The sequence below is a fragment of the Pipistrellus kuhlii genome, unplaced genomic scaffold (assembly GCF_014108245.1).
Source record: "Pipistrellus kuhlii isolate mPipKuh1 unplaced genomic scaffold, mPipKuh1.p scaffold_m20_p_7, whole genome shotgun sequence".
In the NCBI taxonomy this organism is placed as follows: domain Eukaryota; kingdom Metazoa; phylum Chordata; class Mammalia; order Chiroptera; family Vespertilionidae; genus Pipistrellus; species Pipistrellus kuhlii.
Window position 1 is genome coordinate 30,694,375 of NW_023425573.1, and position 23,327 is coordinate 30,717,701.

The following is a 23,327-nucleotide window of genomic DNA, read 5'->3' on the forward strand; positions in this document are numbered from 1 at the left end:
CAATTGCAGGTCAAGGGCATCTACCTGGGTTGCAGATTCAATCCTGGCCCATCAAGGCATACCCAGGAGGCAACCAATCAATTTGTCCCTCTCACATTGATATTCTCTCTCTTCCTCTCCCTCTCTCTTTCTCCCCCTCCTTCTCTCCCACCCTCCCCCTCTCTCTCTTTCCACTCTCTAAAAACCAATGGGAAAAATACCCTAGAGTGAGGATTAACCACAAATAAAATAAAATTTAAAATACTGCCCCAAAGTAAAATATATTTAAAGCTAAAATTATCCTATTTAAATAAGTAACAAAATGGCAAAGGTGTCTACTGTTGTCAGTTTATCAATCGTGCTACCTAGAATACACAATTAAGCAAAGAGACTGTTTGCAGATGATCATCTATCTAGGAGACACCTCACCTATAATGAAAAACTAGAATAACTGAAGTTCATTAAGTCAGCAAAACATACACACAGACACACACTCAAGGCCCAAATCATGGAGATGCCAAATCGCAGCCCAGGAGACTTATCACAAAGATGTCTGTTCTCTCCAAGTTCAGCTACACCCCCAAGGGGATGTCAAATCTCTGTGGTGAAAGGTTAAATAATTGCCACCCAAAGATATCAAGTCCTGATCACTTGGAATGTAAATGTTATCCTACTTAGGGGGGAAAAAAAGTCCTAGATTTGATTAAAGATCTCAAGGAGATTGCCTTGAATTGTCTGAATGGGTCCTACAAGGCCCCACAAATATCCTTATTAAAGAGAGCCAAAGAGCCAAAACCAGTTTGGCTCAGTGGATAGAGCATCAGCCTGTGGACTGAAAGGTCCCAGGTTTGATTCCAGTTAAGGGCATGTACCTTGATTGAGGGCACATCCTCAGTAGGGGGTGTGCAAGAGGCAGCTGATCAATGATTCTCATCGTTGTTTCTAACTCTCTATCCCTCTCTCTTCCTCTCTGTAAAAAAATCAATAAAATATGTTTAAAAAAACAATAACAATAGGCAAAAAAAAAAAAAAAAAAAGAGAGAGAGAGAGAGAGAGAGCCAAAGAGCCCTGGCTGGGTGGCTCAGTTGGTTGAAGTGTCATCCCATAAACCAAGAGGGTGGGTTCGATTCCCAACCAGGGCACATACCCCGGTTGGGTTCAACTGATTGATGTCTCTCTCTCTCTCTCTCCCTTCCTCTCTTTTGTGTGTGTGTGTTTGTTTGTGTGTGTGTGTGTGTGTGTGTGTGTATATAAAACTAAGAGAGCCAAGAAACATAATGCAGAAGAGAAAGCTATTAAGAAGACTGGGGCAAAAATTGAAGTAATGCAGCTACAAGCCAAGGAATGAGGGTGGCCACCAGAAGCTAGAAGAGGCAAAGAATAGTTTCTCTCCAAGAGCCCCAAAGGGTGTGTGACCTTGTCAGATTTTAATTTGTAGCCCCCAGAAACGTGAGAGAATTGATTTCTGTTGTTTTCAACAGAACTCATGTACATCTATGAGTTTATCTTTTGATACAAGTGCTATTTCCAGTCAGCAGGAAGGATGGACGAGGCAATAAAGAGAATTAGGCCAATTTGGTATCCATTTTACTTTTTTTATTAATTTTTTTTATTAATACATACATATTTGGTATCCATTTTAAAAAATATATAAAGGGTGATCCCTAGCTCATACCATAGTCCAACATAAATTTCAGCTAGATTGGAGATGTGGAGGTGAACAGTTTCACCTTGAGGAACTAGAAGACTGAGGAGGAAAAACTGCAATCAAGGGGTACAAGAGCCTGATGATAACACGAACTGCAGACACCATCAAGGAAGGTATTGACTCACTTGACCCCAAATGCTTAAGAATTTTATGTAGCAAAGACTATCTAGTAGAGAAGTTAGGATACAAATTCTGTTTTTCTCTATTTGAATAACATCTGAATAGGCCAAGACATATCAACACACATTTCACACACTGCACATAAACACACAAATATACATTCATTCTCATTTAGCCTCACTCTGAGATCAATAAAGATGAACAAAAGTGATGAAGTTTGTGAAATGGTGAAGAAAAATATGCTCCTCGACCACTGAGGAAGTGTAAAATTAGAAGGCATTTAAAGACACGTAACGATAAATGTATATGTGTACAATCCAGTTCAGCCATCACATTGCGAAGAAGCTGCTCTCCTGAAGTACCTGCGGAAGATGGCAGAGGCATGGTCTAGTACACCCAAGAAGGCTCACAGCTACACTGTCTACAGGCTCACAGCTACACTGTCTACAAGAACTGAGAAGAACACAACTGTGCATCAGTGAGTAAGTGGTCACATCAAAATCACAAGATAAGTGTACGCTTACAGCAATAAAACAGGGTTCAGGTAATAGCCTGGAGAGGGAGACAGTGGATAGGACTTGGTTTTTGACAACTGGGACATGGACTTCCACAGAAAAGGCTATCCACACAGCTTGGGTATCAAGGCTTACAGAGATGAAGAAGATTCAGGGCATCTATACAAGAAAGGGGACGGGACTGCAGCCTGAGACTAACACATAGAATAACTAGTCAAATAAATATAGTAGGAACACTAGCATCTAGGACTGTCACTGTTGGAAAAGTGAGTTACTGATTTAGAAAGGACAAAACTGGGACAAACCATGTGGAACTGATTGAAATCACAGCTATAGGAATATATATTGTTGTACTACACACACACACACACACACACACACACACACACACACACACGCACACTCTAGAGGCCTGGTGCACAAATTAATGCACAGCCGGGAGTCTACTGGAGGTTGGCTGGTCGGCCCCGCCCCCGATAGGGGTTGGGTGGTTGGGGGCCAGGCAAGCCAGGGGGAGGGGCTGCGGGAGGTTGGGGGGCTGGTTGGCCACTGCAGTGTGCATCATAGTGACCGGTCCTTCCGGTCGCTTGGCTTTTATATATATAGATAAATGTTAAAATAGACATGATTATAAAACACAAGAATTTGTGTATATATGTTTATGTAAGTATACAACACACACTCTGGAACTCTGACCACTGAGGGCCTGCATGCACTGACATCCCAACAACCATCTACCTGGTGCCCAGACCCTGCTCTCTGAGTATCAACTGTTGTAGAAAGGAATGGGGTTTCCTTGAAGAGAAGGCAGATTCCAGCTCTGGACAGGAAAGTCCATGAAGAGCCCAGCATATTATATGGTACCAGAAAGCATTAAGAGCTAAATAAACGCGGGAATATATCAGAAAGACACAAGCTGGGCTTATGAGGCTCCCAGTGGACAAAACTGGACAATATGAGAATAAAAATAAATAATGATAATAAAAGATAATAACCAACTCAATAAAAAAGAAAACTTTTAGCCTGTACTGGCATAAATAAGTGAATAAACTAAAAGTTTGATAGGAACAGATATTTAGTTTTAAAAGTACCTTCCCACAGTATACTTATTAATTACAAAGACCTCGCAGTAGAGAATCCTGGCAGAAGCCACCTTGCAAATCAAGGGATCAAAGCAAACATAGTGGGACAAACTAAAATTGTGTGCCATCAAACAAAAGCAAAGAACTCAAGCTTCCCTCCTGTACTAGTCCAGCCAAAGAAGCAAAACCTGAATCCAATCAAAAGGAAACACCTGGGTGCACGATGCAACATACAGATGATGTGTCATAGTATTGTACATTTAAAACCTACATAATCTTATCAACCAATGTCACCCTAATAAATTTGATTTTTTAAAAAGGAAAGGAAAACACCAAATCCACAGAGGGACAGTCTGCAACATAAAAGCCTATAACCAATACAGGTATTGAGGACAGGAACAACAAGGCAAGATGGAGTAAATGCCCCAGTGCAAAGGGGATTAAAGATACCTGACAAGATAATGTTAGCCCAATTCTGAGCTGGGTCCTTCTAGTGGGATGTAAATGGGTCTGAATGCAGCAAGGCATCCATGTTAACTCCCTAAGCTGGATAGTGAAGACAGACAGTGTTTGTTTGTGGGAAACACATCAATTTAACCAAGGGGTGATGAGGGTTCATGTCCCCAACTTACTCAGGGGTTCAGAAAAAGTGTTTTGTGCCACACTCACAACTCCTCTATAAGTAAAAGACAGTTTTTAAATTTTTAATGGAGGATGGTACAAATAAAAATGCCTTTATTTGGAGAGGGGTTGGCAAGTGACATTAACCATTCAAACTCTAAGTCAAAATCCAATTTTAATTAGATATGCTTCATCATGAGAGCAACTATTAAGACAAATGCACTTTTCACCCACATTTTATATAGCACAACAAAGTTTTACCTCCATTTGAGGATACTATTATGATACTAAAGTCTGTTACACACCATTTGTTTCAAGTTCATGAAAGCAGATTTTTAAGCCATAAGTGTTCCGTGGCTGTCAATCCACAGCCTAGACATGCACAGCAGCACATTCCAAACAACTTCAAGGTGCACATTAGGACCCCCCTCCAGCTCGTCCCTAGGACCTCTCAGTGTCTTATGAGCAGTTCAGACACCACGTTCAGAGGGGCGAGTACAAGCCACTTACTTGCCTGAGCCAGCCAAACCTGAACTATACAACACTCTAGCAAGAGGCAAACTCGGAGACATTAGCACATGGAGCCACCCAGGTCACACCAAAGGAGCACTGCCCACGGTCAGAGGAGTGACATATGGGCTGGGTGAGGAGAGTGACCACACTGTCAACAAGCAATGGCTTAAAAGAGAAGAAAAAACACCACGAGAAGAAAAAACACCACCCACATGCCAACCACTGCAGAATATATATTCTGTGAGGAGATGAGAAGATGAGCAAAAGTACATTTTGGAATTAAAATATTTTTGTAAGAAGCTCCCTAATATCTCCCAAGTAAGTTCTGAATCAGCTAAGAGGAAAGTAGCCTTCAGTAAAGCTATACCCCTGCTGATAGCAAAAACCTATTTACCAACTTCAAGTCAAGTGCAATGATATCTGAGGGATGTGAAGACCCACAATTGGCACTGAGTCCTTTGCAAACCATTTCCTAGTTGTAGACTTATTAGTCCTGAAACTGCCAGCACTGCCTGAAACCAAGTGTCTCTCTTGGAAGAAATCAAAGGCTGGATTTCACACACACACACACACACACACACACACACACACACACTCACACTCTCCAACTCCCAGCATCTTCGGTGGTTAAGCATCTATCCAGAAGCCCCAAGCAACCAAGGACAAAGAGAGGCTGACATGCCACACTGCTCCAAAGGCAAACGCTCTTTCACAGCTCAAAGAAAAGCTGACTTTCCCCCAGTAACACCATCTTTTTCTGTTTGCCTAATCTTGCAGACAAGGGCTGTACTTACCAATCTCAAGTGGACATGGGAGTCATTTCCAGCACCTGTATACTAGTAAACTAAGAAGGGATCCTCAGAGCACAAAGTTGGACAGGTTGCCCTGACTACAGCTGGCTCTTGTCTGGACGTTTCAGAGACCACAGGGCCACGCCTGGGAGCCAAAGGGCCCCTGTGTACAGGCAGCCAGGCGGCAGAGCTCATCACCGAGCAGACACAAAGGCAACAGAACTCTGGTCTCAGGGGCCTGCAGTCAACTCCAAGCACAGGCAAATGTAGTCTCCAAAGAAAACAAATGTATTCTCCCAATTAATCTCATACACACTGATTTAAACCAGTGCTATAGGACCACCTAACTCATCTTCAATTTACCAAAGTTTAAACATTAATACAATCCAATAATTCCATTTGGAAGATATTTATAAATTAGTTAAGTATTAATAAAATTAGAAACATAATGTATAAGAGTGAAACGAAGAGCAACACACATTAATTACAAAGTAAAACCTGTCAGGATAATACAACATATTTGATTTTGTTCCCCCCAACCAGCAATGGTGGGAGTTTGGTCTAGTCATCACCTAACAGGTCCAGGAGCCAAGGCACCATCTCCAGCATAAAGAACACCAAATGAGAGACAACATCCAGGAACATGCTCCCAACTATCAGGACAATACAGCAGAAAGACAAAAAAGATTGTGTAAGGCCATCCTTTCCTCTTTCATTTCTAATTTCTAATTTCTAAAGAAAAAGAGTTTTAGAAAGGGCAACAAGTTTTCAGCCCTACAGAACATAGAATCAGACACCATACATTTTATATTGAGGAGAAAGCCCTGAGGGCAGAATCACATCACTCACTGTAACCCCAATGTCAAAAAATGCCCTCTTTCAAAAATTATTTCTTTTAACTCTATACTTTTTTTTGGTTTCCTCTTTCCCTCTTGGGATAAGGGCAGTTTCTCTAGCTTGGCCATGCTCCCTAAGGCTATCTGTTATGGCAACCTCTTGAGGGAAACAGCTCTCTCTAGAGCCTCCAGATATAACTCTCCTGACAGGTGAGAAACGGTTGCCATGCAGGTAGTTGCTATCAAGGCACCGGCAAGAATACTGCTTTTCCTCTCTGGGGAACCCACCCCCGGAGTTCTGCAGGATGACTTAGAGCCAGGGAGTAGGGGAGAGCTTAGCCACCAGGCCCTCCTGTGCCTGACCTGGGCAGAGTCAGAGATTTCAACTTCCAGTGCCCTCCCTCCCACTCACATTCATTAACTGCAGCTGCCCAGGCCAGGTGATTCAGGGGCCTAACTCAAGGCTCCTCACGCGAGGCACCAACACCAGGGTCACAGCACAAAACTTCCCAGAAGGGCACATCAGTTTCTGCTAGAGAGTAACAATATATACTAAGGCACCCAATTGAAACACACAAAAGCAACGCTTTGGGGCCTGTCCTTTGGATAGGCTTGTTTCTACATCCAGCCTCTCCCTCAGAGCCTAGAAGGCAATAGCTCATAATTCACCTTAGGTCAGAAAACATGTATTCAGAATATTCCCTTTTTATCAAACAGTCCTTTCAGTTCACCCCCTCAAAACAAGCACAGGCACCTGCCATGACCAGGTCACCTGCTACGACAAGGGGGCCCAGAACAAGTGAAGATACATAGATGACTTAGCCTGTGATCCAACTGAGGGAAAGGGGCGGGGGAAGGAAAGACCGAGAGACCTGGCTCAGGCAGCCAGAGATATACAACTAGGTCCAAACTGAAATAAGGTCTCCTGACTCCCAGTCCAGTGGAGCATTCTTGTAGACACCTAACCCTCTGTCCTGTCTGGGCTGCTGCTACAGGATGATGGACACCTTAGTCCAGCAAAAGCCTAGAGTAGAAAGCCAAACCCTGAAGGTGGCCATACATGGACTGATAGCAGTCACCTACAGGTTACCATGGAAATTGGCCCTGAATACATTAGTCTGGACTTTGATTTGTTCACTTCCTTTCCTGGACCCACTAATAAATATGTACTTGGTGAAAAATACCTGCTTGAAGACTGAATAAATGAGAAATGTTTAAAATTCTAAAGGACACAAGACAAAAAGTTCAGTAAGGATTTTCTATAACCCTTGTCTGAATCTCTGTGGTCTCACCCCCTACCTTTGATAGCTCTGAACCCTTGGTCAACGCAGTTTATCAGTAACTTAGTTTGGAAGAAAGATATTTGGAGCAGATAGTCACTCATACAGCATCCCACTTTGTGATCTGTTTCAAGGGTGCACAAGTGATACAAAAAGCTTTGCCTATTAAAGCTTTTATTCTTTGCTATCTATGATGCTGAGGACTCTAACAGTGCATGTGACACAGCCCCAACTCAGCCACTCCTGCCAGCTTCACCTGCCAGTCTGAAAAAATGGAGCCACATCCTACAGCCCTTTCAAGGACTGACCCTGGAAAGCAGGGCTGCTCAGCCTCAGTGCCCCTGACCTTTTGCATGAGATAATTCTTCGCTGTGGGGCTGTCCTCTGCCCAGTGAATGCCAGTAGCACATCTGAGCCATGACAACCCAAAGGTCCCCAGACATTGCCATATGTTCCCTGGGGACAAAATTGTCTGACTAAACCATTGCTGGAAATAAAGGGCATGATGCTTGATGTGTAGAAAGAAAAGCAAAGAATAAAAGCTTTAATAGGCAAAGCTTTTTGTATCACTTGTGCACCCTTGAAACAGATCACAAAGTGGGATGCTGTATGAGTGACTATCTGCTCCAAGTATCTTTCTTCCAAACTAAGTTACTGATAAACTGCGTTGACCAAGGGTTCAGAGCTATCAAAGGTAGGGGGTGAGACCACAGAGATTCAGCTTCTTATCTTTACTTTTATGTTAATTCTCATCAGAGGATATTCTTCCATCGATTTTTAGAGAGGGTGGGAGGGAGGGGGAGCGACAGAGAGAAACATTCATGCGAAATAAACACATCGATTGGTTGCCTCCAGCACCTACTGCACTGACTAGGGCTGGGGATTGAGTCCGCAACCAAGGTACATGCCCCTGACCAGAATAGAACCCGCAACCCTTCAGTCTGGCTAGAGCTCAGCTCCTTAACTTTAAAAGGAAGGAGCTAAAGTTCTACAGACTAGGAAACACCCAAAGTCTCAGGGCTGATGAAAAGTAAGTAGGTCCTAAGGTGAGGAATAACAAAACAAAAAAAGGCAATCCTTCATGATTCTTCCCAAAAAACTATCTCCAAAATTATGACTTTAAGATTTTTCTTGGATATATTAATACATGGTTTAAATCAAAACAGGATCACATTAATGCACTGTTTCACCATTTGCTGCACTTAGTTCCATTTTTTAAAAAATGCATCATGCCCTGGCTGGTGTGGCTCGGTTGGTTGAGAGTTGTCCTGTTTACTCATTTGGATTCCCAATCAGGGCACATACCTAGGTTTCAGGTTCAATACCCAGTCAGGGTGCGAAAGAGAGGCAACTGATCTATGTTTCTCTCTCTCCCCCTTCCTCTCTCTCTAAAGTCAATAAAAGCTTTTTTTTTTTTTTTAATGCATCATGCTGTCTTTCCAAGTTTTACATACAAATTGACCCATTAGCAATTGCATGAATAGGATAAACACAAATCCCCTGCTGATGCTGCTTCCCACCCCCTCACCCTTCTTAGTGATTACAAATGCTTAAGAGAATACCCTCTGCCCACCAGAGCCTATACCTCCACAGGACAAAGTTTTAGAAATACATGATCATGAAGGGAACATGGATGGGCACTGTCAAAGCAGATGAAGACCCTACAAGCTACACTATTCACATTCCACAATATCTGCATTAACCTGACACCTCACCCTTGATAACACAGTCATGTATATTTTTCCAATCTATAGGGAAATATTTTAATGTCAATTCTTTGATCGTCAGTGAAAGTAAAATCTTGCTTTGCTTACTGGCCATCTGATTTTCTTAACCGAGAAGACGAACCTATTCACAAGCTCTGTCCACTTTTCTGCCAGGGTTTTTCAGCACACATTAGATGAAGCAAAATCCATGGCTATGCAACTAAGGAGAAAAGCAAAGAAAGAACTATAAATTTCAGTGAAACTCAAGTTGTAAGCTCAAAAGAACATTGCTAAAAGGCACCCAGGCAAAAATGATTAAAAATATATATATATTATCAAAAGAAATATGTTTTGCCTTTCATGCCCTAGTCAAAGGCTATGGAGGTTTTTCTCAGGAAAGGGAAAAAGAATCTTTCACCTAGGGAAACCTGCTACAATAGAGGGTAGGAAGCCTTTATGGAGGCAGAGGGAGTAAGTTCTTCCATAGCTACTGCTGAGTTTGTAGCTTTCTCCCTCTCTTGGCCCCCTGAATATGGGCAGCCAAGCAAGAGGGGAAAGGTTTTTTTTCTGGATAATCCAAAGAGACCCAAAGAAGCTGACAGGATGTTTTAATGGCTCTGCCAGGTACTTCTAGGCACAGGCTCTGGGGCTCTCTGAAAAATGTGCGGGCAGGGGAACATCCCAGATTGTGGGCTCAATCCCTAGTTGAGGGAGTACAGGAGACAGACAATCAAAGTTTTTCTCTCTCCGTCTCCCTTCCTTGCTCTGCAAAAGAAAAATTAATTAAAAGACAGAAACATAGAAAGAGAAAGTGAATGGGAAGAAATCAAATAATAAATCAGGAAAAATGCCCAGCATTGACAGACAGGAGTTTCCAAATAAAAGGGTCCAAAGTGTTCCAAGGGACATCATCACACTTGTTCTTTGAATTTCATAGTGAAAGAAATCCTTTAAACTGAAAACAAAATAAAACAAAACAAAAAAACACAAAAAACACACACAAAAAAACACACACACAACAACAGTCATACATAAAGGCTTCAGCAATAACACTGGATGATAGGGATGGAGGTCTAGGACAAATTTATACACTATGAGGTTAATAAAAAACACAATTTTATAAGATAAAAAGGTGAGTTTGGCATTGAGTTTTAGTGACATATACACAGAAAATTAAGCGAAAAAAACAAGACTTATAAAAACTTTATGGAAAACAAAAATTTATTTAGGAAAGATAAAGTGACCTATCACACTGTCTGGCCTAGCTATGAGAATATGCAGTCATAACATAAACACTAAATTCTGAACTGTCCAAATTAAAGATATGCCTGTCTGATTGCCATGTATTTGTTTGCACAGCAGCAGGAAAAGGTAAAAGAAACCAGAAACTTCACATCTATTCCAGTCAACTGAAGAGAATGTATGAAATGGAGGAAGAGCCATAAATAAGCAAGTCAGCACATATGCTGTAAAGATCAAAGGAATGACCCAAGAGCAAGTGTGGGTGCTCTGCAGAAGAAACATGCCCTGGGGAACGCTAGTCAGTTTTTCCTTACAAGCCTTTCTATATTTATTTGACCTCTTATAAACACGAAGATACATCCTTGGTTTGAAATAAAATTTTTGTTTTAAAATTCATATGAATCCAAATAACAAGTATTAAGGGTGAGTATGCAGTCAATGTACTTTACCAAATTAACAGCAAGCATCAATATGACTAACTCCACAGGATGCCCAGACATGCCTGGAACAACATGTCTGGCTTGTATTTACCGGTATTCGAGGAACTTAAGCGTGCTCGGAAAATAACAACCTACTAGGAATGTCATTTACAAAATGTCTTTAAGAAAGAAAATCTTGCTTAGCCCAAAACAACTCCTATAACCAATTTTTAAAGTGTCATACACATGTAAGAGTTTCTTTTCTTTGTTTTCAATATTGAATGTGTGGTGCTTCTAAGGGAATGAAATGTTCTCTGGCTGCTTTTCTACTGAGTCAAAACTTTTATAACATAAATTTTGGACTTTTTGCAGCCATAACTCAGCAATTGAGAACTCAGCTGTGTGCTGACTCTTCCAGGAGCTTGGTTATTTCTTAATAGAAAAGGAAAATGCCTTTCTTTGCATGTCACTAGCCCTGTGGGAGGAATGTGTACTGGAGTGATATCAGTATAAACACCACTTGGTAGTTCAAAAAGCGTGTTTTTTCTGCTCAAGCCCTTTGGTAAATTAATGTTTCAGTTGGGAAGCATTAATGGAGAATCTACCTGATCCATTTGTGACTGAAGGTCACAAGTCATCCTGGCAGACAGTGTGATCACCTGAAACCCTGTCCCACATATTAATAGTGTCTTAGATAGGACTAACTAAAGGGCATGAAGTCCTACACAATAAGATCTAAGCAAGCCCTCCACCCTTTCAGAGGTTGGCAGTATACCAAGTTCTCAAGCTCTTGCCCATATATGCCCAGCTATAGCTGTCACACATCCACTTTGCATTAGCTAGTCTTTCTGCCTACAATACCCCATCCTGCCAACTCCACACAGAAAACCTCTTATTCATTCTCTAAACCCCATTTCAATAACTACACTCTTTCTGAAGACTTCCCAACAGGTTGTTTTCTCATCTGCCTCCTTCCTCTACCCGAATGTTGGACCTATCTCCATTACTGTACTTACAGCACTGTAATCTAATTACGCTTTTACCAATAAATCCTCTATACTAGACCATAAACTGCTTTAGTGAAAAAAAGTTTACACCCTCTTTCCTCTTTACCTTTGCATCCACAGACTCCTTAACAGTGTCTGGCACACAGCAGTTCCCAATAAATGTTTCTTGAACTGTTGAAGTAATGAGGCTGAAGTCAGACAATAAGAAGCCCCAAACAGCAAAACCAAAGGAAAAATATATATATTCACGTGTGTGTGTGTGTGTATGTGTGTCTGTGTATGTGTGTGTATAAAAGCCTAACCGTAGTTATGAAGTGCACTGACCACCCGGGGGAGGGCAGGAGGAGATGAACCAAAGATCTTATATGCATACTAGAGGCCCTGGTGTGGTGGGATCCCTTGGCCTGGCCTGGCCTGGCCTGGGGGGATAGGCAGAAACCGGTAGTCCGACATCCTCTGAGGGTTCCCAGAATTCGAGAGGTCGCATGTTAGGCCAAGGGACCCCACCAGTGCACGGATTTGCACTGGGCCACTAGTACTTAATGATTCAAGAAATTCTCCCATCAAGCAGCTGAAATGTCAGCCTGGCCCCCTGGATAGGGCCTGGAGGTGCTTCGGAATATGGCCCAATGATCCTAGGAGTGCTCTCCTTTCGCTCACTGCTCATGTACCCAGGTGATGTTAACCTGATTACAGAAAATGGATGGAACATAACTGAATTAATGGCAGGGAAGTCCAATCTTCATTATAAATTAACTGGCTTTCAAATGCTGTTCCTCAAAGCTTTGAAACACCTTCCCAAATACTTTAAACACTGCTTCCAAGCATCCTAAAATTAAACGTACTTAATGAGTTTAGCTTGGGGGTATTTGACCAGTTTTAAAAAAAAACTGGAGCACTAGGTTTCCTCCCATGTTCCACATTCCAGGTTTGCTTCCATATGTGATTATCAATCAACTGCCTCAGACAAAATCCAGACTATAACACCCCACTACTTGCCAATCAATAAAGGATCCTTAAGCAGACACCAAACACTGGTAAAATCCTTGTCTGAGGGCTGAAGATAGCCATGAAACGAAGGGCCCATAATAAAACCCAAAACTGAAGGGCCAGTCATCTGTTTCTGAAGATGCTTCATCTGATCAGAAGCGTTGCTTAATAAATAGCATATATGTATTTTCTTTGGGTTTACGTGGTATCCAAACTCCATGCAAAGTCTGACCCTTCCATTTTCCAAGCCGGGTGGGAGAGGATATTTGGCAGCTGGCCCTGAGTACCTAACATAACCACTTTCCAAAAACTGCCCTCCGTACCCACTAGTATCAGATACAGCTTCAGGTTCCCAACACAAAGCTGTCGCACGTCAGAGACTCAAGAATGTGTTTATTCTCAATCAGGAGCAATCTACAAAGGCTTCCTGTGGGAATGCATCCGCGCACAACCTTCAAGAGTATGGGACGGCTGCTGGGCCTACAGGCCACCGGGAGGGAGGAAGGACACCCCGGCGAGGGCAGAGGGTAGCGCTTCTCCCGACCCGCCCCGGCATGCGGCCCTCCCGCCCCGAGTCCACGAGCCACGCGGTCCCAGCGGGTTGGGGAGTGCCCCCCAGGTCTCACCTCGCGACCCGGACCCCAAGGAGAAAGGGGGAGGGAAGCCCGCGGCCCCGCCCTCCCCGTGGGGCACAAGCCCCAGACCCAGCCCAGGCGCTCGAAGGCCACGTCCCCCGAGACCAGTGCCTACTCTAAGGTCTGCGCACAGACCCGCCGGCCCACGTGACGTGCGGCAGCCAATCGTGGCGAGGCCCCCCGACCATCGAGACGACGGTGGCCCAGTGCTGGAGCGGCCCGCTCGTCCGCTAGCCATCCCCACTCCGGCCCCGCTCCAGCGCATCCAACTCGGTGCTGCCGCCATCTTCCTGGAGGAGAGGGCCAGAGGCGAAGGCGCCCGTCCCTGCAGTCGCTCCGCACTCTTACCGCCACCTGCCCTTCCCCGAACGCCTCTGTTCTCCCCAGCAGTCACTTAGCTCCTTCTAAAGAGACTTCCTTCCCCCTACTCTAGTTACTCACAGGCGAAGAATCACATTACCTGTTCCAGTCTTACCAGCGTAAGGAGATCAGGCTCACAAGCTGGGAACTGTGGCGAAACAGGGACAAGCCGCCATCTTGGTAAAGGAGAAGAGGCTACGCTTGACCTCCCCCCCCACCCCCAGCGTCTATATGGCCAACCGCCGTGGGAGGGGCAAGGCGCCTGCGCAGAGGCGGAAAACGCGGACGAGCCTGCGCCTGCGCATTCAGAAACCGGCGCATGGGGGAGGGGAGGTTGGACAGGTCGCACAGAGGAAAGGAATGCGTTGGCAAAGGGGCGGGGCAACGTGATGACGCACTCCGCCTGCCCGCGGGGCGGGGCGGGGCGAGAGCGGAAGGCAGGCGCTGGGTGGGGACGCGGCGCGGTCGGTCGGTTCTTCTTCGGCTCCTCCGCGGTGAGTGTCTCGCCGTGGGTCCCCGCCGCTGCTGCCGGGGTGCGAGTTGTGGGCCGGCACGGAAGGGGTAGGGGGCCCGCTCTGGATGTCGGTTAGCCGTCCCGGGGGGCGCACTGGCCGTGGTGCCCGCGCAGTGTGGGGGAGGGGCTGTCAGCCTGCGGTCCTTGGTCCTCCCCGCCCTCCCAGGTTCTCTATCCTCCCCCGTCCTTTCCCGGGCCTCCTCTCCCCTCCCCAGCCTTCCGGGCCCTCCCTGGGCCCCGCCCCCCGGGAACCCTGTCTCTGGCGGTAACGACAGGGTGTGTCCCGGGAGAACCCAAGTGACCCCAGGCTCGCTCTGTGTGATAATTCTGTGCAACTATTTCAGCAGTTGGCCTGGGGTGCCCAACGCGCAGTTGGTGGTCGTGGTCCGGGAGGGAGAATGCTTTTGTCGTGCGGCCATCCTTTTGTCGCCTTGACTTGGGCCCTTTTCTCCCGCTAGCCCCTGGCAGAAGGGAAGCCTCCAGAAGTCCTTGTCTCCTTGGCTATCTGGCTGCAGGGGAGAGGCCCCACCATTCTTCTTAAGGCCTGAGGCTTGGAGGCCGATCTGCGGCCACCCTTGCTTTCTGTTAAGCCCCAACTCTCACGTGGTCCACAGGACCCACAAGACCTGGCCACCATTTACTTTTCCGCCTAATTTTTTTTTTTACCAGTACCACCCTTGTCTGCCCTCCCCCATAGACACGTGACCCAACCACACTGAACTCAAACTGCTGTGGTCTTTCTTTTTGGCTTCGGCCCAAACCCTTTCTTTTGTCTAGAGCCCAGCTACTTCCCCATCTTTTCTGCCTTTTGCTTGCCTAGTCCCAGCTCTGCTATTCAGGACTTGGTCCAGATTAGATTTCCTACAGCTGGCATAGATGTTGGCCTGATGTTAGCCTTTGTCATACTGTATGATAGTTGTCCTGTGAGGGGCAGGGGATCCCGTGTGAACTTACTCACCTTACCCATTGCCTAGCACAGTGACCCTCACATAGTAAGTTCCCAAATATTTATTGAACAACTTACTGTTATAATACCTCAAAATAAGTATGTTCCAAAACAGACTTAACTGTCATGAGGAGAAATAGATAAGGGGTCATGAAAGCTGCTTCCTGGTGTTTGAAGTTGGAAGTTCACGATGTCCGTTTTTGGTAGTTCCTACACAGGCTTTCTTTGCACCACCCAACTTCCTAACTCACTGTGCTGCTTTGTCCAATCTTGGCAGTGATCTCAGCTAGAAAGGATATCCTGATATTTCTTCCCACTGTCCATCTTGATCTCTCTCACTGCACAGCAGCCCAGGGTAAACAACAAGGGCTTTTCCATTAGGTCAGATTAGCAGGGTGACCGAGGGAAATGAGCAGGGAATGAGTGGAAGCCCTATCTTTCATAAATATGATTCACGTCCCTTTTTATATCCAACACCAAAGAGAAACTGCTTAAAAAAAAAAAAAGGAAGTTTTGTTCTTTTTCCAGAGAGAGGACACCAAAACCCAATTGGCAGCAAAATTGGGTTGAATCCATGTATATAGTCCACATTTATCCCACTTTTTGCTAATTGTCATACATGTCACTACATAAAATACATTTGGATGTGGATTGCTGCCCAAGATACCATTGAGGGTGTCATGGGGTATACTGTAAATGTATCTTCAGATCCAAATAATCTGAATGCCAGAACATTCCAAGGGGTTTAGATAAGGGATTATGAACCTTCTAGGTCCTACACTGCAGGGTCATTTTGTGGACTCGGGATAATGTATATAAAATACAAGAGTAACATGACAATACATGGTAGTTATGGGTAGTCCATTAATATAAATGCCACCAGCAGAATATGTTTATATTGCCAAGAACCCAGTTTTATCCATCGTTATTCATCTTTTGTTTTGGAAAATATGAATTGGCATGGGAGTATTGCTTTGTGGAAGAAGAAAGCCATAGGTCAAGGAGAAAAAACTTATAAACAAGATCTAGCATCTAGAACACTGAGCACAACCTGAAAGAATAAAATTTTCATTTGACCACATTTCTGAGGTTTGGGGGATCCAATTGGTCTGCACCCAAGAATAAATTACAGTGCTTGGCATTCTGTGTTGCTAGATAAGACTTTCTCACTTGAAAACCAGGTGCATAAAGAAAAGCAATTTGTGCTCAGCTAGTGTGAGTCAGCAGTTGAGCCTGGACCCATGAACGAAGAGGTCAATGGGTCAATTCCTGGTTTAGGGCACATGCCTTGATTTTGGGCTGGATCCCCAGTAGGGGGTGTGTAGGAAGCAGCTGATTGGTGATGTTTCTCATCAATGTTTCTTTCCCTCTCCCTTCCTCTCTCTCCAAATTAAAAATAATATTTTTTAAAACAATTGAAATTTTTTAAAATTATGTAACTGCTGTGAAGACAATTTAAGCAACTTTGAAAAGAGATTTTTATACTAGCTGTTTATAAATTATGCTCCATTAAAACTGGAGAGGTATAACCCTAACCAGGTGGCTCAGTTGATTAGAGCATTGTCCAGATACAACAAGATTTTGGGGCACATACAAGAAACAACCAGTGAATGCATAAATAAGTGGAACAGCAAATCAATGTCTCTTTCTCTTCCTCTCTCTAAAATCAATAAATTTAAATAAAATGGCCATGACCAGTGTAAGTCAGTTAGTAGCGTGCCATTCTGAGCACCAAAAGATTTCCAGTTTGATTCTGTTAGGGCATATGGCTTGGGTTGCAAGCTCGATCCTCAGTAAGGGCTGTGCAAGAGGCAGCAGATGGATATTTCACTCTCATGTAGATGTTTCTCTTTAAAAAAAAAAAAAAGAAGAAGAAAGAAATTATGAACAAAGTATCACAATAGAGGTTAAATAAGATCTAGAAGCTGGTTCTTTGAAACAAATTCCTTAGAAATCCTGTCTTATCCTTGGTTAACCAAGTGATACACTGGGATGCAGGGGCCTCATTTCATCAGAGGTGGCTGGAAACATTTCCATTTGGAAGGGAAACTTAAGAGTGTGCAGTATTCATGAAAAGATTTTTTTTGGGCGGGGGGGGGGGGGGCACAAAATTGAAAGAAGCTTTCTAATAAAGTTTCTAAGCTTCAGAGAGCATAAAATTTGACTGCATTCAGATCTCTTGACTTTTTTACCAAAGGTCAGCCAACAGATCCCACACATTTCCCAAAGTTTCAAGGCTTCTAAAATTTGCATTAAAATTCCAGATAACTCAAACTATCACAGTTCTCAAACACTCAAGTGCCTTAAGTCCTTTTTCCTTTACTTATAAATGTAGTTCATATTGCTCTGTATCACCAGTGTCAATATCTAATTTTCAGACACTCTAGGAATCTTGGAAAGGTAAGAAGCACAGTGTTCTTCAAACACCTCTTTCTTCTTTTTTCAATCCTCACCTGAGGACATGGTTACAGAGAGAGAAAGAGAGAGGAACATCAATCTGTTGCCTCCTGTGCATGTGCCCTGACCAGGAATTGAACTCGCAACCTTTCGGTGCACAGGCCAATGCTCAACCAGCTGAGCCAGGCATCCTTTTCTTGTTGAAAAAGTTCAAAGAGAGGAGAAGACCCAGTTCCAGAGGTCATGGAAACTTGTCTTCTCCTGATATAACCTGTGATTGCAGTACCTAACATATTCTCATTTTTAAAGAAAGTCAATATTCTTGAAAATATGGAATGATGTATATATGTATGCATAGATATGTATTGTTGCTTTCATGAACTAATTCATATATAATTTATCTTTATAATGAAATAATTTTATCATTTCTGGGGAAGTATTTGATTTAATTGAGAAGCTGAATGAATAAGCTATTGATGCCTTATGTGTGTTTTTCATGTCAGTTCATGCTAAGTTAAATACACATGTCCATTATGGATATTTGCCTGTGTGTTTTTACAGATTGACAGAACTTCACTGAAGATGTCTAAGGTAAGAACCTATACTTTCTGTATCTACAGTGTGAGCAGAAATGGCTTTATGTTCTCAAACTGTTTATAGTCAAAATTTATGATTCGTTATTTTTATTTAAGTATGTTTTTATTTATTTCATAGAGGATGGGAGAGGGAGAGAGAGAAAAAAAACACATCAGTGATTAGAGAGAATCATTAATAAGCTGCCTCCTGCACACTCCCTACTGTGGATTGAGCCTGAAATCTCTGCACCTCCTGGTTCATGGGTTCATTCTCAACCACTAAGCCACACCAGCCGGGCATTATGTTTAATATAGCTGATCTAACTATAGTATGGATGATTCATTATTTTTAATATAGCTGGTCTATTTGGTTCATTAACACAAAGTTCTAATTTAATTGTCCTAAAAAGCTTTGAGTTCTTTTTCTCTCAGATTTCAAATTTCTAAATACATCAGGAACAACCCATTTAGCCTCCATAGGTCATTCCCATCAGACTAATCAAATAATAATTTAAAATTCTAATAATTTAACATGATAAAATTGATGGGGCTCTTCAACTTGATAAATTGGTTTATATTATCTTTTGCAGATTAGCCCAGAGCCTTGGAATAAATTAATTCTAAAAGACATGTGGAGGAAAGCAGAATTTGTGGTTAAAATTACTAGATTATATTCTTTCTTTTTGCCTTTCATTTTTGAATTTTGGGGTATAAGTATCTGATGCATAAGCATTGTTTTTTATACAAGTACTAGAGACCCTGTGCACGATATACATGCATGGGTAGGGTCCCTAGGCCTGGCTCGGTTCCCCACCTCCCTACTTCCTCCTTCCCTTACTCCCTCGGTGCCCTGCCGCTGGTCCCCTGCCATATTTCGAGCCACCCTCCTGGTGGTCAGCACACGTCATAGCAAGCAATTGAATACCCATTATCCCAGTTGAACTCCCAAGGGGACACTTCGCATATTGGCCTTTTATATATCTACTAGAGGTCTGGAGCACAAAATTTGTGCATGAGGGGGTGTCCCTCAGCCCAGCCTGCACCCTCCAATTTGGGACCCCTCAAGGGATGTCTAACTGTCCCTTTAGGCCAGTAGGATCAGGCCTAAATGGGCAGTCAACATCCGTCTCACAATCCAGGACGGCTGGCTCCCAGCTGCTCGCCTGCCTGCCTTCCTAATTGCCCCTAACTGCTTCTGCCTGCCAGCCTGATCATCCCTTAACCACTCCCCTGCCAGTCTGATTGATGCCTAACTGTTCCCCTACCAGCCTTGTTTGCCCCTAACTGCCCTCCCCTTCAGGCCTGGTCACCCCTAAATGCCCTGCCCTGCAGGCTTGGTCCCCCTCCAACTCCTCTCCCCTGCATGCCTGGGTGTCCCCCCCGCCCCCCAATTGCCCTTTCCTGCAGGCCCGGTTGCCCCCAACTTCTCTCCTCTGCTGGCCTGGTCACCCCTAACTGCCCTCCCTTGCAGGCCTGGTCCCTCCCACCTGCTCTCCTCTGCTGGCCATCTTGTGGTGTCCATCTTGTGTCCACATGGGGACAGCCATCTTGTGTGTTGGATTGATGGTCAATTTGCATATTACTCTTTGATTAGATAGGATAGAGGCCTGGTGCACGGGTGGGGGCCAGCTGATTTGCCCTGAAAGGTGTCCTGGATCAGCATGGGGGTTCCTTGGGGCATGGGGCCTGTGGTGGTTTGCAGGCCAGCCACGCCCCCCAGCGACCTAAGCATCTGGGGTTTATCTTCTATAATTGAAACTTCGTACCCTTGAGTGATGGCCTAGTCCCACCAGGGTGAGCAGAAAGCTTGGCTTCCTCCATTGCCAGAGAAACACAAGCCTCCTGCTTGCTCCCGTAGCCATCTTGTTTGGGTTAATTTGCATATTTGTTCCTGTTTGGCTGGTGGGTGTGGCTTGTGGGTATAGCAGAGTGATGGTTAACATGTATATTACTCTTTTATTATATAGTACTAAGGGCCCAGTGCATGAATTCGTTCACCTTGAAAGAGACCATAGGCCACAAGGCTGCAGTGGGCACAGGGGCGGCTCTCGGTACATCCTCTGTAACTCCCACCCGGCCCCTCACGTGGCAGCCCTTGATCCCCTGTCTGCCAGCAGTCCCACTGCCTCCACCTCCATGCCTGTGCATTGACAGCACCAGCCCCACTCACACCCCCTGAAGCGCAGAGCAAATTGGGGCCAGTGCCAGCAGGAGGTGCGAGCTGCAGCTGTTGCCCAGTTGCCCCTCAGGAGCGAGCAGGGGAATGGAGAAGCCCTCAGGCACAATCAGGGCCGGCAGATGCCACTCACAGCACTAAGTGATCTGGACACGCACCAGATGCTGGCAGCAGGTGTGAATGGGGCCAGTAGTGGGTGAGCCAGCAACCTGGTTCGTGGGTCATACTCAACCAGCAGCAGGTGCAAGCAGGATTGTTGCTAGCAGCTGGTGCAAGAGGCAGCTACTGGCCCTGACTGCCCCTCAGGAACAGGGGGAAGTAGAGAAGCCCTGAAGGGCAGTTGGGGTCGGCAGTCACCACTTGCACCTGCTGACGGCACCCAGCGGGTGCAAGTGCCAGGTGGGACCATAGCACATGGGAGCAAAGAATTTTATTTTTTTTTTTAATACAAAATCAGTACAGCCTACCTGTACTGATTTTTTTTTTAATCAATCTTTATTGTTCATGTTGTTACAAAGGTTCCTCATTTCTTCCCCCCTCCACCAGGTTCCCACCCCACCCTCTGCCCCCTCCCCATCCCCCATTGTCCTCATCCATAGGTGCACAGTTTATGTTCAGTCTCTTCCTCCCTCCCTTTCCCCAATAGTAAATCCCTTTTCAGATAGTAAATCAGTTACTTAGCATTTTCTCATATCAATAATACCACCACATGCCCAATGATACATTTCACACAAAAGACATTTCCAAATAGGTCAACCAGCCTCATCCAGGCCCCACCCAAGGCACTCACAGATCAATACCCAGCCCTATACTAACTCAACACATCCAGATCTAAGTCTTCATCACTTGATTCAGCAGACCCTCAAGTTCCCACAAAAGTTTCAAGCCATGTCTGAGAGGCAGCCGTGGGGCAGGGGCAGGCAAGGAGCGAGCTGTTCCGGGCCTGGCTGCTCCGGGCCTGGCCTCTGTTGCTCTGGTTCGTTCCACAACCAGCTGCTCTGGGTCTGGTCACTGCCGCTCCCGACCTAGTTGCTCTGGACCTGGCTGCTGCTGCTGCTCCGGGCCTGGCCGCACCCGACCCAGCTGCTCCAGGCCCGGCTGCTTCGGGCCCGGCCGCTCCGGGCCTGGCCGGGAGCAAAGAATTTTTAGTAACCACCAGAGGCTTGCCCTGATTACAGCAACCAGCGCCCCATGTTGGTCTGGCGCCCCCACTCATGTGCTCCACTATCCCACTGCCACCAACAGCCGCCATGTTCCTGATGGTCAGCACATGTCATAGCGACTGGTTATTTGGTTGTTCTGCGGTTTGGTCTATTTGCATATTAGGGTTTTATATATATACTAGAGGCCCGGTGCACAAACTTGTGCACCAGTGGGGTCCCTCATCCTGGTCTGCAGAATTGGGCCATTCTTGGCTCTCCGACATCCCTTGAGGGGTCCCATATTGCGAAAAGGTGCAGGCCAGGCTGAGGGACCGCACCAGTGCACCAGGGCCAGGGAAGGGTGTGGGAGGTTGGCCAACTGGATTAATAATAATACTAGATTGGTTTTTCTTTTTAATAAATGTTATTAAGTGAATACCATTAATTTTCTGGTTGAAGTAACTTTTGGGGAATGTTATTTATGTACTGTATATAAATTCATGAGAACTAATGATACTTAGGTTTGTCACAGTTTCATTATGTCTTCTAAGTAATTGATATTTTCTCTCCCTTTTCTTTTTTTTTGTAAAATTTTATTTTAGCAACAACCAACTCAGTTTATAAATCCAGAAACTCCTGGCTATGTTGGATTTGCAAATCTTCCTAATCAAGTTCACCGAAAATCAGTGAAAAAAGGTTTTGAGTTCACACTAATGGTGGTCGGTAAGAAATTAGCTTGTATTTTTGAGCTTATTAAATACTAGAGGCCCAGTACACTAATTAGTGCATCAGTGGGGTCCCTTGGCCTAGCCTGCAGGATTAGGCCCAAACTGGCTCTCCAACATCCCCCAAAGGGATCCCGGATTGCGAGATAGTACAGGTCAGGCTGAGGTACCCCACTGGGGCACAATCGGGGCCAGGGAGGGACGCGGGCTGTTGGCCAGCCAGGGAGGGACCGCAGGAGGACTCCAGGGCGTGTCCGGCCTGTCTCGCTCAGTCCCCTGGTGTTCAGTGCACGTCATAGCAAGTGTTTGAGTGACCTTAGCATATCATTAGCATATTACTCTTTGATTGACTGAATGGCCGACAGGACACTTAGCATAATAGGGTTTTATTATATAGTACTATAAGGATGTTGCTATGTGCCTTGCCAACTTGTGGAGTGTAATAATAGCATGACCTATAAAGAAAAAATTTCTTTATTAGCAGAATCAAATAACTTGGGAATTTGGCAGAGGCAGGGAGGGACAAGAATTTTTTAGAAAATGTTGCTTCAGCCGAAACCGGTTTGGCTCAGTGGTAGAGCGTCGGTCTGCGGACTGAAAGGTCCCGGGTTCGATTCTGGTCAAGGGCATGTACCTTGGCTGCGGGCACATCCCCAGTAGGGGATGTGCAAGAGGCAGCTGGTCAATGTTTCTTTCTCATTGACGTTTCTGGCTCTCTATCTCTCTCCCTTCCTCTCTGTAAAAAAAATCAATAAAGTATATTTTTAAAAAAATTAAAAAAAAATGTTGCTTCAGAAATTACAACTTTTCTGTCATCTCTTCAGGTGTAGTGATAATTTTTACTCATTGTGGCAGCCATCCTCCAAAATGTTGCTCAGTGATCCTTGCCTCCTGGTATTCATGCAGCTCTCTAGTCCTTTCCCATACTAAATAGGGCTTACCTGTGTAGCCAGTAAGACATTGCAGAAAGAAAAGTGTTTTACTTGGAGACTGGGTCACAAAAGACATTGTGCTTGTATCTTTCCTTCTCTTGGCTCACTCTGTGGGC

General features: G+C 44.8%; 2 protein-coding genes across 6 annotated transcripts in view; one reads left to right on the forward strand and one right to left on the reverse strand.

Annotated features, from left to right (window-relative positions):
* Positions 1-14,053, reverse strand: part of LOC118709151 (high density lipoprotein binding protein) — a 69,034-nt gene extending 54,981 nt beyond the window's left edge. The window contains exon 1 of one of the 5 annotated variants that reach the window (XM_036421061.2): positions 13,920-14,053. The gene's annotated coding sequence lies outside the window, so the exon portion shown is untranslated. The other 4 variants (XM_036421062.2, XM_045575590.1, XM_045575588.1 and 1 more) reach the window with 4 other exon arrangements.
* A 114-nt stretch (positions 14,054-14,167) lies between these two features.
* SEPTIN2 (septin 2) overlaps positions 14,168-23,327 on the forward strand; it is a 33,832-nt gene continuing 24,672 nt past the window's right edge. The window contains exons 1-3 of the mRNA XM_036421073.2: positions 14,168-14,298; positions 18,223-18,252; positions 22,157-22,277. Coding sequence (XP_036276966.1) covers positions 14,194-14,298; positions 18,223-18,252; positions 22,157-22,277 — 256 coding nt within the window. The 5' untranslated portion in view covers positions 14,168-14,193. The remainder of the gene's footprint in view (positions 14,299-18,222; positions 18,253-22,156; positions 22,278-23,327) is intronic.